Source organism: Schistocerca serialis, chromosome 8 (assembly GCF_023864345.2).
Source record: "Schistocerca serialis cubense isolate TAMUIC-IGC-003099 chromosome 8, iqSchSeri2.2, whole genome shotgun sequence".
NCBI lineage: Eukaryota > Metazoa > Arthropoda > Insecta > Orthoptera > Acrididae > Schistocerca > Schistocerca serialis.
The window spans coordinates 304,643,798-304,657,233 of record NC_064645.1 but is presented as its reverse complement, the minus strand read 5'-3'; the positions used below and the strand labels follow the sequence as shown (position 1 = coordinate 304,657,233).

Here is a 13,436-nt window from a genome sequence, read left to right as displayed (position 1 = left end):
GGTAAGGTCTTGATAATTAGTTGTAACTGTTACAATTGCTTCAGTAGTTTGAGTGGTAAAATGGTTTTTCTCATGAATCTAAAGAGAATTCATGATTGAAAATACCAGTTTCTATTTTTACGTGAAGTACCTGTAGTTTTAAGTGTATGGAATACATCACACCATCTCTTATCTATTTCCAAATTAGCTTTTTCCCATTCCTCAAGTTTCTTGGATACAGTGTTGTTTACACATCCTGTCTCATCAAACAATACATCTTCGTCTATCTGAAATGTTGCACTGAATCTACTGTTTACTATACTTTGAGGCAGATTAAAAGTACAGCTTAAGAAAGAGAATTTTTCCATGTTACCTGATGAAATGATTTCAGATGTTGAAATGATGTCCACTTTTCCCGATAAGTCACAAAAGTGTCATAAAATAAATTGGTAATCGTCTCAGATTTTGACTGAGTGAAAATACCTTCCTGTTCCAAGTTAATTAAAATTGAAGAAATAGCTGAAGTTGGAAATTTACTAACTTTCCTGTTAGTTATTTTTTCTTTAAGCAGCTCTAACTCTTCAGATGATTCTGTTGCTGAAATCTTGGTTCTTTTCAACTTTTGGATTGATTGTGCAAACATTTTCAATTGGCTTTGTGTGAAATGAAGCCAAAGACGTTACTGTGGGTTCTCAAAAAAGTGTCTCAGCACTAAGATAGAAAATAAGATGTCAAAGGTTAAATCAAACAGTGGAAACTCCCAGCAGGAATATCAACAATGAAGGAAAAGACAGAGTGCTACTCCTGTAAAGAAGACATGTTAAGTTGCAGACAGGCACAATTAAGACACTTACATAATGCTCGGCCTAAGATGCTGGAGTTGGCAGTCAGGTGTGCATGAGGTATGCTTGCTTGTGTGTATGAATGGTGTGTGTTTCTCTTTTGCCGATCTGAAGGCTGTAACTGAAAGCTTTATGTAAGTGTCTTTTAATTGTCCCTGTCTTCAGCTTACTGTGGTAAATAGCAATTTGTCTTTTCCTCCATTGTAGATTTCAAAGGTTCATACATATCAATAACTCTTGTAACTCCTGGCAACAATGACAATGATCTAGTTTTAATAAGACCTAGAACTTGCTTCTATTCAGTATTTTTTATGTCAGTGGGAAGAATGTCTGCATTTGTTTGAACTCAATTGTATACCACATGGCCTACACAACCGACGCCTTGAATGTTCATCTTGAGAACACTGTTCAGTTTGGAATAAACATTGTTTATCCCAGTCCTCTTTTACCCACCAAACTTGGTATTACAGTCATCTGCACAAAATGCGTCTATCTTGTCAACTATATTTTGCTTTTTTCCAGAATATAGGTAGCTGATAATTCTGCCATTTCTCCACCAATGTTCTGAAGACAGATTACTTTGCACTAATCACTTTTGGTAGGAATGAAATACCTAACTAGAATCAACACTAGCTTTATGCTTTTGTGATTTGATGCATCAGCTATCACAGAGACATACTTAGTATTGTCAAGTTCTGACTGAACTTCGTGCATTGCGTACAGTGATAAAATGTTCAGTAAAATCGACTTGCGTTTTTCCTATAACATGTGAATTTTTTCTCAAATAGATCTCTGATGAGAATAGCTGTGTAATCTGTTGAACAGAAAGAATAATTGTGTTTTGCGATATGGAATGCAAACAGTCCTTCTCCTGCATTGATATGTTTATCTTCCTCTGTTTATAGTTTATTCGTACTTTACAAAGGAAGTTGTGCTGCTAGAAGTCCTTGCAGGAACTGCCAACTGGTGCTTCTTTTTCTTTATGTGCTGCGTTAGATCGGCATGTCCTCCTTATTAATGAGCATGAGGTAGTGTCACACAAAGCAAACAGACAATGGAATTGCCTGTTTCTCATTGTTGTCTGTAACAGTCCGAAGACATTGTGTCGTTTGCATCTACTGCACTAATAGTGAATAGCTAATTTGTAACTACAAATACAATTGAACATTGATAGCCCTATAATGTTGTTTAACAAAAACTTGTTACATTCGTCCATCTTTTCTGCAGTTGCAAATAATTGATATGAATTGCGAAGCTCATGCATAAGTCCCTGGCACTGAGCACGGTGGTGGAAACTCTTCTGTTCACACATCTCCTCATCCCATGACCAAAATACTTCTTCTTTACTCCATCTTTGCATTCAAGACGAAGCAAGACTCAAGAAAATGTAGAAAAACTATTTCTATGACACTAAATTGATGTGGGAAAAAAAAACGAAAAGAAGAAAGAAAGTTATTGCTGATTATGAAAAAAACGGGATGTCTGGTGTCCCCTGTAATATTTTGTGGTACAACAGGCCACTGAAAGAAAGGAAAGGACACTCCCATTAAAAATGGGATGTTTGGTCACCCTAGGCTATGAAGTCATCACTGTCCGACCATATGTTCCAAACCTGATGCGTCACTACCAATGTCAAAATATAACCACTCTCATGTGTGCTGTCAGAACACAGCCACTGTGTTACTTCTGGAAGAGATGCTTGTGATGGTGATTGCCCATCTCCTCCTCCCCACTGCATCAATTGAAATGGTGATCGTGCCACGTCATCCCATGAGTGTCCCATGTATCTCGATGAGCGGGACGTCCAGGACTTCTAGGTGAAGAAAAAATAACCCTACCCTGTCACTCACAAGTTGTTGGCCAGTTTTTCAACTGAATTTTACCATCTGGCAGTGACAGTACTGTTCTGCTCCACGGAGGACCTGACCAGACAGACTTATGACCTTCAATTCAGTTATAGCTGCGAAATTGCCCAGTATCACAATAGCATCCCTGTCTCATTCTCCTATAGCTGCGTCACAAGCCACCAAGTCTTTACTCACGGCAGTGAAATCATCTGCTACACAACCAGCAGGCCGCAAAGAGCAAAAGAAACTCTCCCATGAAGACTTTGTAAAATCCCTCCAACCATCAAATGTCATCACCCTTTGGTGGTTCACAATTTCCTGACACACTACCTTTTTTTAACCACTTATGTTCCAGTGTGTGTTTGCTGTCTGAGTTATTGACTGTTTAAGCGAAAGATGTGTGGGTTGTCAATCGTGTTTTACTTTTTATCCATTGAAATAATATGGTGAAGGACATTTAATCTTTAATCTTTGGTTAGGGACCTCCACTGCCTCTAAGGCCTATTTTTTTTTGGACCTTTCGCTATGGGGAAGTCCTTGTTTTCAGCTCTCTTTCCTTCGTCAATTGGGCTTAACGTATAGACATTTTTAACTTCGTTCCCTTGTTGGTGTTACAAGGTTATGACTTGGGCACTTATGACCTCAGTTGTTTTTGTGTTTGTGTGTGTGTGTGTGTGGGGGGGGGGGGGGGGGTGGGGGGTTTCACCCAACACCAGATTTTTAGCCATTTTTTCATATTATTTTGCCTCCGCCGTGTTCAGCTTTGTACAGACAATCTAATATTCGTTGTGGTATCATTTGCAACAATAGATGTTTCTGAGGTGGTTGGATTGGCCTTGCCTTTCTCCCTGAAAGGCTGATTGTATCGGGATTAATTTCCATAAGGAAGTTGGCTTCATTATGCGTGTTAAGTTGTCCTACCATGTCGCATGGTAACACTTCATTTGGTTCCTCATGTGAGGACAGTTTGGCTTTGGTGACTCTGCCAGTAACTAGAATACCAAAAACCCCAGCCACCTGAACAAGCGTACACTACTCTGCCCAGCACTGAAAAAGCATTTGATATGGTGGCATCCCTGGGAGAGGAGGTTCTGAATTTATATAAGGTTTTCCAAAACTGACATTGTGAAAATAGATTTTCTTGTAAAATAAGGTATTCATCTATGGAATAAATCTTCAAAGTATTTTGCACATGCCTGTTGCAATAAAAAGCTGAAAGAATGGAACTCTGTTTGCACTCATTTATCCATTATTTCAATCATGATTTCAGGCTTTGTTGATATTTTTGTGGAATTTATTTGTTTTTAAATTGCAGGTGGAGTATGTTGGAGGACAGAGTGGTCTCTATGAACCTGGTGCACCATTCTCTCCTCAGCCATCTACTTCCTTACCAGAATTTGACAGCCACATAAATCCTCTAGACCCTAACATGAGCTCAGCAGCACAGTATTCACCACCATATACTGGACAGGTACTGGATAATCATTTATTAGGTTATTTACCAGGATTGAGTACAGGATGAGTAATTTTTTGCTTCACTATGTCAAATATAAATACTTCACAGCAGGTACTAGTGTCTTTAACAGGTAAATGTGAGTGATGTGAAAAGTATTTGGAAAAAAGTGCTGCTTAACCATTTGTTGTTGACTTATTACATTATTGTCACTTGTGAGACATTTTGTAGAAGAGGCAAGCCACTTTATGCAAGGAGTTGCATAAATAGCACAACTTAAACATTTTGAAAATCAGTTAAAGTTAGTGTGGGACAATGTTATAGTTTTGTAGGTGCCCAACGGAAGAGGTCTTTGGTGATCATTCAGTATCAAAATTATATAATCAACAGAGCAACTATACTCACAGTAACAGTGAAGATTTGTTGTAGTTGCTCCAACTTACATTGATACTGCAACATATAACAGAAATTTGTGCCATCTAATCTGGATAAACTTAAATAATACACACTCATGAGCCATAACATTATTACCACCTGTTTAATAGTGTATAGGTCTACCATGGGGAATTTTAGTACCCCCAACAGCAGATGATACAATGGAAGTGGATGAGCTGGCGTACTGGTAGCAAGACAGTGCAGAAACCTGCTGTGGAGGGCACAGACAATATGCAGGATGGAGAACCCCATTGGTAGAGGTGTTTACCTGTGGGCGGTGGGAGGCTGGATGGGCCAGTGCTACTCGGAGTTGCACCACCGCAGACGTCACATAGCTGACCATGCAGTGGGTTGTGTTGAGTGCTTAGCCGTCAGTTGTCCACGCCAGCTGTGTGCTGAGTTTTTCCCATACTCGTCTCTGTGTGGGTTTGAACCCTCTGCTTCCCGTATACTGACTTGCACCGCGAATTCTTTTCTCTCTCATGGGGTTTCTGTTCCCCAGCTATTATCGAGCTACCATTTGGCCTGTGAAGTATATTCGTCGACTGTATTGAAGCAATTTTGTCAAGCTTGTGTAGATACTAAAGGAACAAAAGACAGCAGTGATTCTGCAAGACATGTATTTGTGAAGTATATGGCACCAGGTGTCTACCCGCAGGTCACACATTTTCCATATATTACTGGCTGGCAGTTTGTGGGCATGAAACTGGTGCTCGATAGTGTCAGAGACGTGTTCCATCAGGCAAATTTTGTGGCCAAAACGTCACGAGTTCACTGCTATCCTCCTCAAACAACTGTAATGTGTTTCTGGGACAGCCATTCTGCTGGAAGATGTCATTGGTGTCATGGAAGACATCAAGCATGATGAAGACATGCAGGGAATCCACAAGAATGTTGTAACAACACAGCTGTTATGGTGCCCTCATTACTACTACAGGTCCCATGGAAGCCAAAGTGAATCTCCCCCGTAGCATAATACTGCACGCATTGGACTGCATCCATGATGTAATGCATGTTTCAAACAGCTGTTTGTCTGGATATGACCATTGGCGTGATGTAACAAGACACAATCCGTTTGACCAAATAACACCTTTCCATTGATCCATGATCCAGTGTCTACGTCCCATGCCCAGTGCAATTGTTACAGATCAGTCATGGGTCAATACGGGAACACATAGGGGGTCGACTGATGTGGAGCCCCATTTTCGACAATATTTTCAGTGGTGTGCACTAGCACTGTACTCCGCTGTCATATCTACCACAGACCGTTGCCTGTTGTGCTTTATAGAGTGGACAAGCCTCTGACCACCACATTCTGTGATTTGTCGTCTCATCGTGTCATCATTCTTCAACCACTTTTCGTAAGTGCTCTTGATAATAGCATGTGAACAGCCAACCAGTTTCTCCGTTCCTTAGTTGCCTGTTGCAGGTGTTGGGCCATAACAAATTGCCCTTTGTGAAAGCTGTTTGCGTGAGTGGGTTTCCCCATTTGCGGCCCTTATTGTGGTTCTGCATTTGCCTCTTCCCCACTTGTATACTTCAATTGCTGAGTCACATGTCACCTATGCCACCAGGTAGCAGACAATCTTGTGGTGATAATGTTGTGACCCATCAGTGTATGAGATTGCAAAAGATCAGGGCACAGCTCACAGTTATTCACTGTCAATTTGGAGGTAAGTTTTTTCAGCTAACTTGTTTTTTTTTTTTTCTTTTTTTTTTTCTTTTACACCTGGTAGCATTGTTCCTCCTAGGCACTTAATTTTACCTGATCCAATATTTTGCGGTAATATGACACTACAATGTTTTCTCTGGAATTACCTGAGAATGATTCTGTCCAATCAGCCTGCAACTGTTGAAGAGTCATGAGAAGTTGTATGAGAATAAATCATGACTGACTGTTTACAACTGCCTATAAATCAAAGGCCGTCTGGGAATGACTTTTATCAATAAATCATTAACAGTACATGTCATTTGAGCAACATTAATGTAAATATAATTAAGAAGAATGTCTGATGTGTGCTTTTTACAAATGAAATATTTTTGTTTTTCTTTTACATATGATGCTTATCTTGAAAATAATTAATTTGAATTGTTATAATCTCTATGAATTAGCATCAGCAGAGGGAGTTTACAGCCACCACACATCACTCTGTTGGGGATTAAATTCTAAAATACATCATGCAAAAAACTGATCATTTGGTTCATTTTATCATTATTTTCCCAGCAGCAGCCTTTCAGAATGAATATTACATTTAGAAACACAGTGTTCAGAATATAGTCATTAATGAACTGTCAACCATAGTTATTATGTTCATGCACCAGCATTCTTCTTCCCAAATGAAATGCACTTGAATTATTTCTGGGAGACAAATGTCAGAAGTATTTTAAACTAGTCATGAAATTAAAACTTGCCAGCACAGCAACTAGTGATTAAGGCCGTCACCCAGGCTAGATTCCAGTGTACAATCCAAATGTTCACACTGTGCCTGTGTTAGTACCTATGAGGTATTAATCTTAGATGGGTTGGTTTATGAGGAAAGAATGTGAATGCAGTTAGTGTAATGAGTCAGTCAGCTGTCGTCTATACCAGATGATCGCAGGAGACAAAAAGATTGCTTTCTGACTGTTAAATGGCATGCGATCAGCATATAAACATGTTGTGTTGATCCTGTGCTCTGAGACTTCCTGAGGGTAGCATTACTGAGGTGTAGCACTGATACTGTCTCTTGTCGAAGTCTTCATATTATATCAGGCTAGTGTATGATTAGTAGGATTGTTGGAGGTAACGCTGCCACCTGTGAGTTCCTGACACACACATACCTATTTCTACCCTCAAACATCATTACATGGAGTTTGGTATCTAGACAGTAACAAAGGGCTTCTGCACCCAATTGATTCTACTCCTTACTATGTAGGGCAATTGCTTGCCAAACCCTTGGACCTGAAAATAGTATGCCAGAGTTGGGTGAAGAGTTCAAAAGGATCTAAGGGGATATAATGAGGTTATCAGAAGCAACAATTGACACCAAGTAGAATTAAAATTCTTTCAAGTTTTACTGTGGAGGAAGAGCAAGGAGGAAATTAGGTATTGACATTTTTGTAAACAAGAAAATTAAAAATCAACATTAAAAACGTCAAAGATGAAAACACACCACTTTTAGGAGTTGCTTTTGCAGCCAAGAAAGACATTCCCACTTCTGTAACAAATGTGAAGCCTGTAAAAAACAGACTAATGAGAATCATCCTGATGTGTGCAAGTAAACACACACACACACACACACACACACACACACACACACACACACACTAATCAGTACATGCATGCCGATCAATGTTGAAAATAAAACTAATCATGAAAGGGTACGCAGAACAAGGGAAATACTAGAAGTAGTACTATGTAATATTGCACAGAACAATGTCAAAATCTTACTAGGTGTCTTCAGTGCACAGACAGGCAAACAGTTGGGAAATTCCCAGCACACTAATGAACCAATCAAACTGCTCTCACCGAGCGGGTGGCACAGTGGATAGCACACTGGACTCGCATTCGGGAGGACAACAGTTCAGTCCCGCGTCTGTCTATCCTGATTTAGGTTTCCCGTGATTTCCCTAAATCCCTCCAGACAAATGCTGGGATGGTTCCTTTGAAAGGGCACGGCCGACTTCCTTCCCCGTCCTTCCCTAATCCATTAAGACTGATGACCTTGTTGTTGGTCTCCTCCCCCCAACAACCCAACCTAACATGCAGGCAGGCCAAAATGCTCAAAAATTAGTTGAACTCTGATGGATATTCAGCTGTAAAATCATGTCAGTACACTTCAAAAAGAAACCATCAAAACTCCCTCATCATTGAATTCCAAACTGATCATGTTGCAACCTCTTATTCAAACCACAGAGAGATTATGAATATTCAAGTCAGAAAGGGTGAAAACATAGGCTCAGACCATTACCGGACAAGAATGAAGGCAAATTTAAAACCTCAGAGGTTCACAAAAGAAAGACACAAATCTCGAAGTTTGACAGTAGTAGTATACCACCGACTCTCATGGAAAAATTAAAGAAGCAGCAGTCACACAGTTGGTCACATTAAAAAAATAAATTTATTGAAACAGCTCAAACACTTATTCTCCACAGAAAAGGAAAAAGCACACTTGGTGGGACAAAGAATGTGCACATGCAATCTAGTCTTGGCAGGATGCTTACAACAATTGGAACAGTAGTAGTGAAGACCAAAAGGAAATACAAAAAGGACCAACTAGTTGAAACTGAGAAAGACTTTGAAATACTTCAAAGAACTACTTAACTATCTAGAACCAATGCAAAGATTGCCACCATAAGAACCTGAGGACACAGTTGCCACTGAGGAGTTGTTTGAGGTGGAGGAATAGATGGTAATCACTCGGCGCGAGATCGGGATTGTAGGGTGGGTGGTCTAAAACCTCATAACTGCTGAATGAAGACGAAATTCCCACACAGATCAAAAAAATTCAGAAACAATAAAACATCAGAGGAACAAGAAATCATAGAAGAAATCCTCAAATCAGCATGCTCAAACACCATAGAAGAAATGATCAAAATCCTGCAAGACTTGGCTAATAGAACAGAAAATCGGAAAAAATATGAGGTGTGTTTTTTAAGTAAGGTCCGTTTTTACATAAGTACACATCGAAAGGTTATTTTAAAAAAGTGAATTTATTTTCAGAAAGTACATATTTCACTCTTATTTTTTGACATGGTTGCTAAGTTTGTTGAAACAAGTACCATACCTCTCGACCAATAAAATACCCTCTTCATAAAAACCTGCCGCCTGCTCCAATGACCAAGAGTTAACTACCGTTTTCACGTCATCGTCATCATTGTAACAGTTGCCACTGACGTGTTGTTTGTGGTGGAGAAATAGATGGTAATCGCTCAGCGCAAGATCAGGATTGTAGGGTGGGTGGTCTAAAGCTTCCCAGCCAAAACTATCTAATAAATCGCAGGTCTGACCTGCAGTGTGAGGTCTTGCATTGTCATGGAGGAGGACAATTCCCTTTGTCAGCATGTCACATCTTTTGTTTTGAATCGCCCTTCTCAGGGTTTGGCAGTATGCTTCTGCATTGATAGTGGTTCCTCGTTGCATGAAGTTGACCAACTAAACACCATACCTATCCCAAAACACCGATGCCATGATTTTGCGCTGGGACAGCGTCTGTTTGGCATTCACTTTTACAGGTGAATATGTGTGTCTCCATTCCATGCTCTGTTGTTTCGATTCGGGTTTGATATGCGAAACCCATGTTTTGTCTCCAGTTATGACCTGACTCAAGAAGCCATCACCTTCTTCGTGATAACGAGTCAAGAACTTCATTGCACACTGAAATCTTTGGTTTTTATGATCCTCTGTTAGGAGTTTCAGGACCCAACGGGAGCACTGTTTCCTGAACTTTAGGTGTTTAGAAAGAGTGTTGTAAGGCACTGATCTCGACATATCAGGAAATTCATTTGAGACACCTGCTATTGTGAAGTGCCTGTTCTCACGAATCCTTGCTTCAACTGAAGCCACCAAATCGTCTGTAATCAAAGAAGGGCAACCAGAGCGGTCCTCATCATGGACGTTGTCACGGCCATCTTTGAGTTCTCATACCCACTTACGCACTTTGCTTTTACTCATGACAGTATCACCGTACACTTTGCAAATCTGCCAATTAATTTCTGCAGCAGACAGGTTCCTTGCTGACAAAAACCGTATCACTGAGCGAACCTCACACGTGACGGGCGAGTTGATAGTCTTAAAGATCTTGAAAGCACAGAACAGAACCATACAGGTTAGCTACAGAGCTGAAACTGAGCACAGTTGTTCCCGAGGCTTGCCGGTACATGACGCATGTGCTCGTTGGGGTATGCACATGAACTACTAGTGTCTACAACAAAACAAACCTTACTTACAAGCACACCTCGTATGTTAATTCACTCATTACACAAGAAGAGAGACTGAACAGATGTGCATAATAACAGGGAATCTCAATATCAGTTGCATACAAAATGCCATCGGATGCTGCTCTCCATGCTACTCTATGCTGTGCAAGCTTCTTGATATGGCATCGACATAACTAGAAACAAAAAATGGAAGAACATCAGGCAGGATTTACACCAGGCTGTTCATTATACATAGCAAATCTTGAACCTTATGTAAATGCTAATACGTAAGAGAAATTGTAGATAAAATTTAGTCTGCACATTTTTTTATTTCTGAAAGACCTATGACTCAGTTGACTGTGAATCACACTTCCATATATTAAAAGAACGCGGTCTACATGTGAAAACACTTGCAGTTATAAAACAGACACTTACAGACATGAAAGTCTGAGGTTAAATTTATGGCGAAAATCTCAGATCTTTTCGAAATAAAAACAGAGATAAGACAAGAAGATGGAATGTCTTCATTACTTTTCAACTGCATTCTTGTGAAAGTGAGCTAGAGTGGCACAAACAGAAGTAAGCCCTTAAAAGTGACCATTCACTTCTCCATCTACATCCATATTCTACAAAGTGAAGTACATGGCAGAGGATATTTCCCTGTACCAGTTATTAGGGCTTTTTCCCTGTTCCATTCACATGTGGAACGTGGGAAGAATGACCATTTAAATGTCTCTGTATGTGACACAATTAATCTGATCCTGCCCTCACAATCCCTAAAGCAGCAATATTTAGGGTTTGTATATTCCTAGAGTCATAATTTGAAGCCAATTCTTAAACTTTTGCAAGTAGGCCTTTTTTCCATTTGAGTTCCTGAAGCATCTCTGTAACACAAGCATCTCTGTAACACTTGCTTGTTGTTCGAACCTAAAGGTACCAAGTCCAGGAGCCCGACTTTGACTTGGTTCAATGTCTTCCTTTAATCCGATCTGATGCAGATTCCAAACAACTGAGCAGAACTCAAGAATAGGTCACTTATAGTCCTATATGTGGTCTCCTCTACAGATGAAACACACATTCCCAAAATTCTCCCAATTAATTGAAGTTGACCATTTGCCTTCCCTACCATGTTCCTCACAAGCCAGTTCCATTTCATATTGCTTTGCAGTGTTAAGTCCAGATATTTAAACTATGTGACTATGTCAAGCAGGACACTTCTAATGCTTTAACAAACATAAAGATTTTTTTTCCCAACACATTTGCTGTAACTTACATTTTTCTTCATTTATAGCCAGCTGCCATTCATTACACCAACTAGAAATTTTGTCTAAGTCATATTGTATCCTCCTACAGTCACTCACCTTTGACACCTTCCCCTACACCACAGTGACATCAGCAAACAACCCCAGACTGCTGCCCATCCTGTCTACCGTATCGTTTATGTATATAGAAAATAATAGCGGCCCTATCACACTTTGCTGGGGCCCTCCTGATGATACCCTTATCTCTGAACAACACTTGCTGTCGAGGACAACATACTACGTACAGCTTCGAGCCACTCACGTATCTAAGGAACCTATTCCATATGCTCATATATTTGTTAATTTCTGCAATGGGGTACTGTGTCAAATGCAGTGCAGAAATCTAGAACTCTGGAATCTGCCTGTTGCCCTTCATTCACAGTTCACAGAATATTACGTGAGAGAAGGACAAGATGATTTTCACATGAATGATGCTGTATAAAACTGTGCTAATTCATGGATGTTAAGCTTTTCAGTCTCTAGGATACTCAGAATATGTTCTAGAATTCTACAGCAAACCAAATTTGAGGATATTGGCCTGTAATTTTGCAGATCTGTTGTTTACCCCTTCTTTTGTACTGAGGTCGCCTGCACTTGGTTCCAATTACTTGGGACTTTGTGACTGGGGAGAGAGTCATGATAAACACAAGCCTTGTAAGGGGCCAATGTTGTAGAATACTCTTTATAAAACCAAATTGGGATTCCATCCAGACATGGCAACTTATTTGTTTTCAACTCTTTTACCAGGTATACCGGTATGAAATGAGCATTAGATACAAATGTGTTGATAGGGAACATTTGTTGTGAACGAGCCAAATTTATTTATTTATTTATTTATTTTTTTTTTTTTGTATGACATCTGTCAAAGATATTTAGTATACATCAAGTCATGGAACAAACATCATCATATGTTTTCATCATGTTAACAATGTCGAATTTTGTACCAGAAAGTGATGATTTGCGGAAAGCATTAATTTTTTGTTTTCATTTGAAAAAAAAGTGCTGCAGAGTTGCATCAGATGCTTGTCAAGGCATATTATGATGATGCTGTATCAGAAGCAACATGCAAAAGATCGTGTCAACGGTTCAGAAATAATGATTTTGATGTAAGAAATGAAGAACGTGGAAGACCACCAAAAAAGTTCGAAGACGCAGAATTGCAAGCAATATTGGATGAAGATGATACTTTAAATGAGTCAGAAGCAAATGGCAGCAATGCTAAATATTGCACAACAAACAATTTCTGACCGTTTGAAAGCTATGAGAAAGATCCAAACGTGTGGAAAGTGGGTGCCACATGAATTGAATGAAAGACAGATGGAAAACCGAAAAACCATTTGTCAAATTTTGCTTCAAAGACATGAAAGAAAATCAATTTTGCATCGAATTGTACTGGCAATGAAAAATGGATTTATTTTAAGAATCCTAAACAGAAAAAATCATGGGTTAATCTGGGACAATTTTCAACACCGACTGCAAAACCAGATCGATTCGGCAAGAAGACAATACTCTGTGTTTGATGGGATCAGAAAGGTGTGGTGTATCATGAGCTTCTAAAACCCGGTGAAACTATGAATACTAATCGCTACAGACAACAAATGATCAATTTGAACTATGCATTGATCGAGAAAAGACCAGAATGTGCCAGAAGACATGGCAAAGTAATTTTTTTACACGACAG

General features: G+C 39.6%; 1 protein-coding gene across 3 annotated transcripts in view; it reads left to right on the top strand.

The window, feature by feature from the left end:
- LOC126416290 (zinc finger protein 836-like) overlaps window positions 1–13,436 on the top strand; it is a 208,782-nt gene that overhangs the window by 17,772 nt on the left and 177,574 nt on the right. For all 3 annotated transcript variants that reach the window (XM_050083941.1, XM_050083942.1, XM_050083940.1), the window contains exon 3: window positions 3,984–4,139. In XM_050083941.1, coding sequence (XP_049939898.1) covers window positions 3,984–4,139 — 156 coding nt within the window. The remainder of the gene's footprint in view (window positions 1–3,983; window positions 4,140–13,436) is intronic.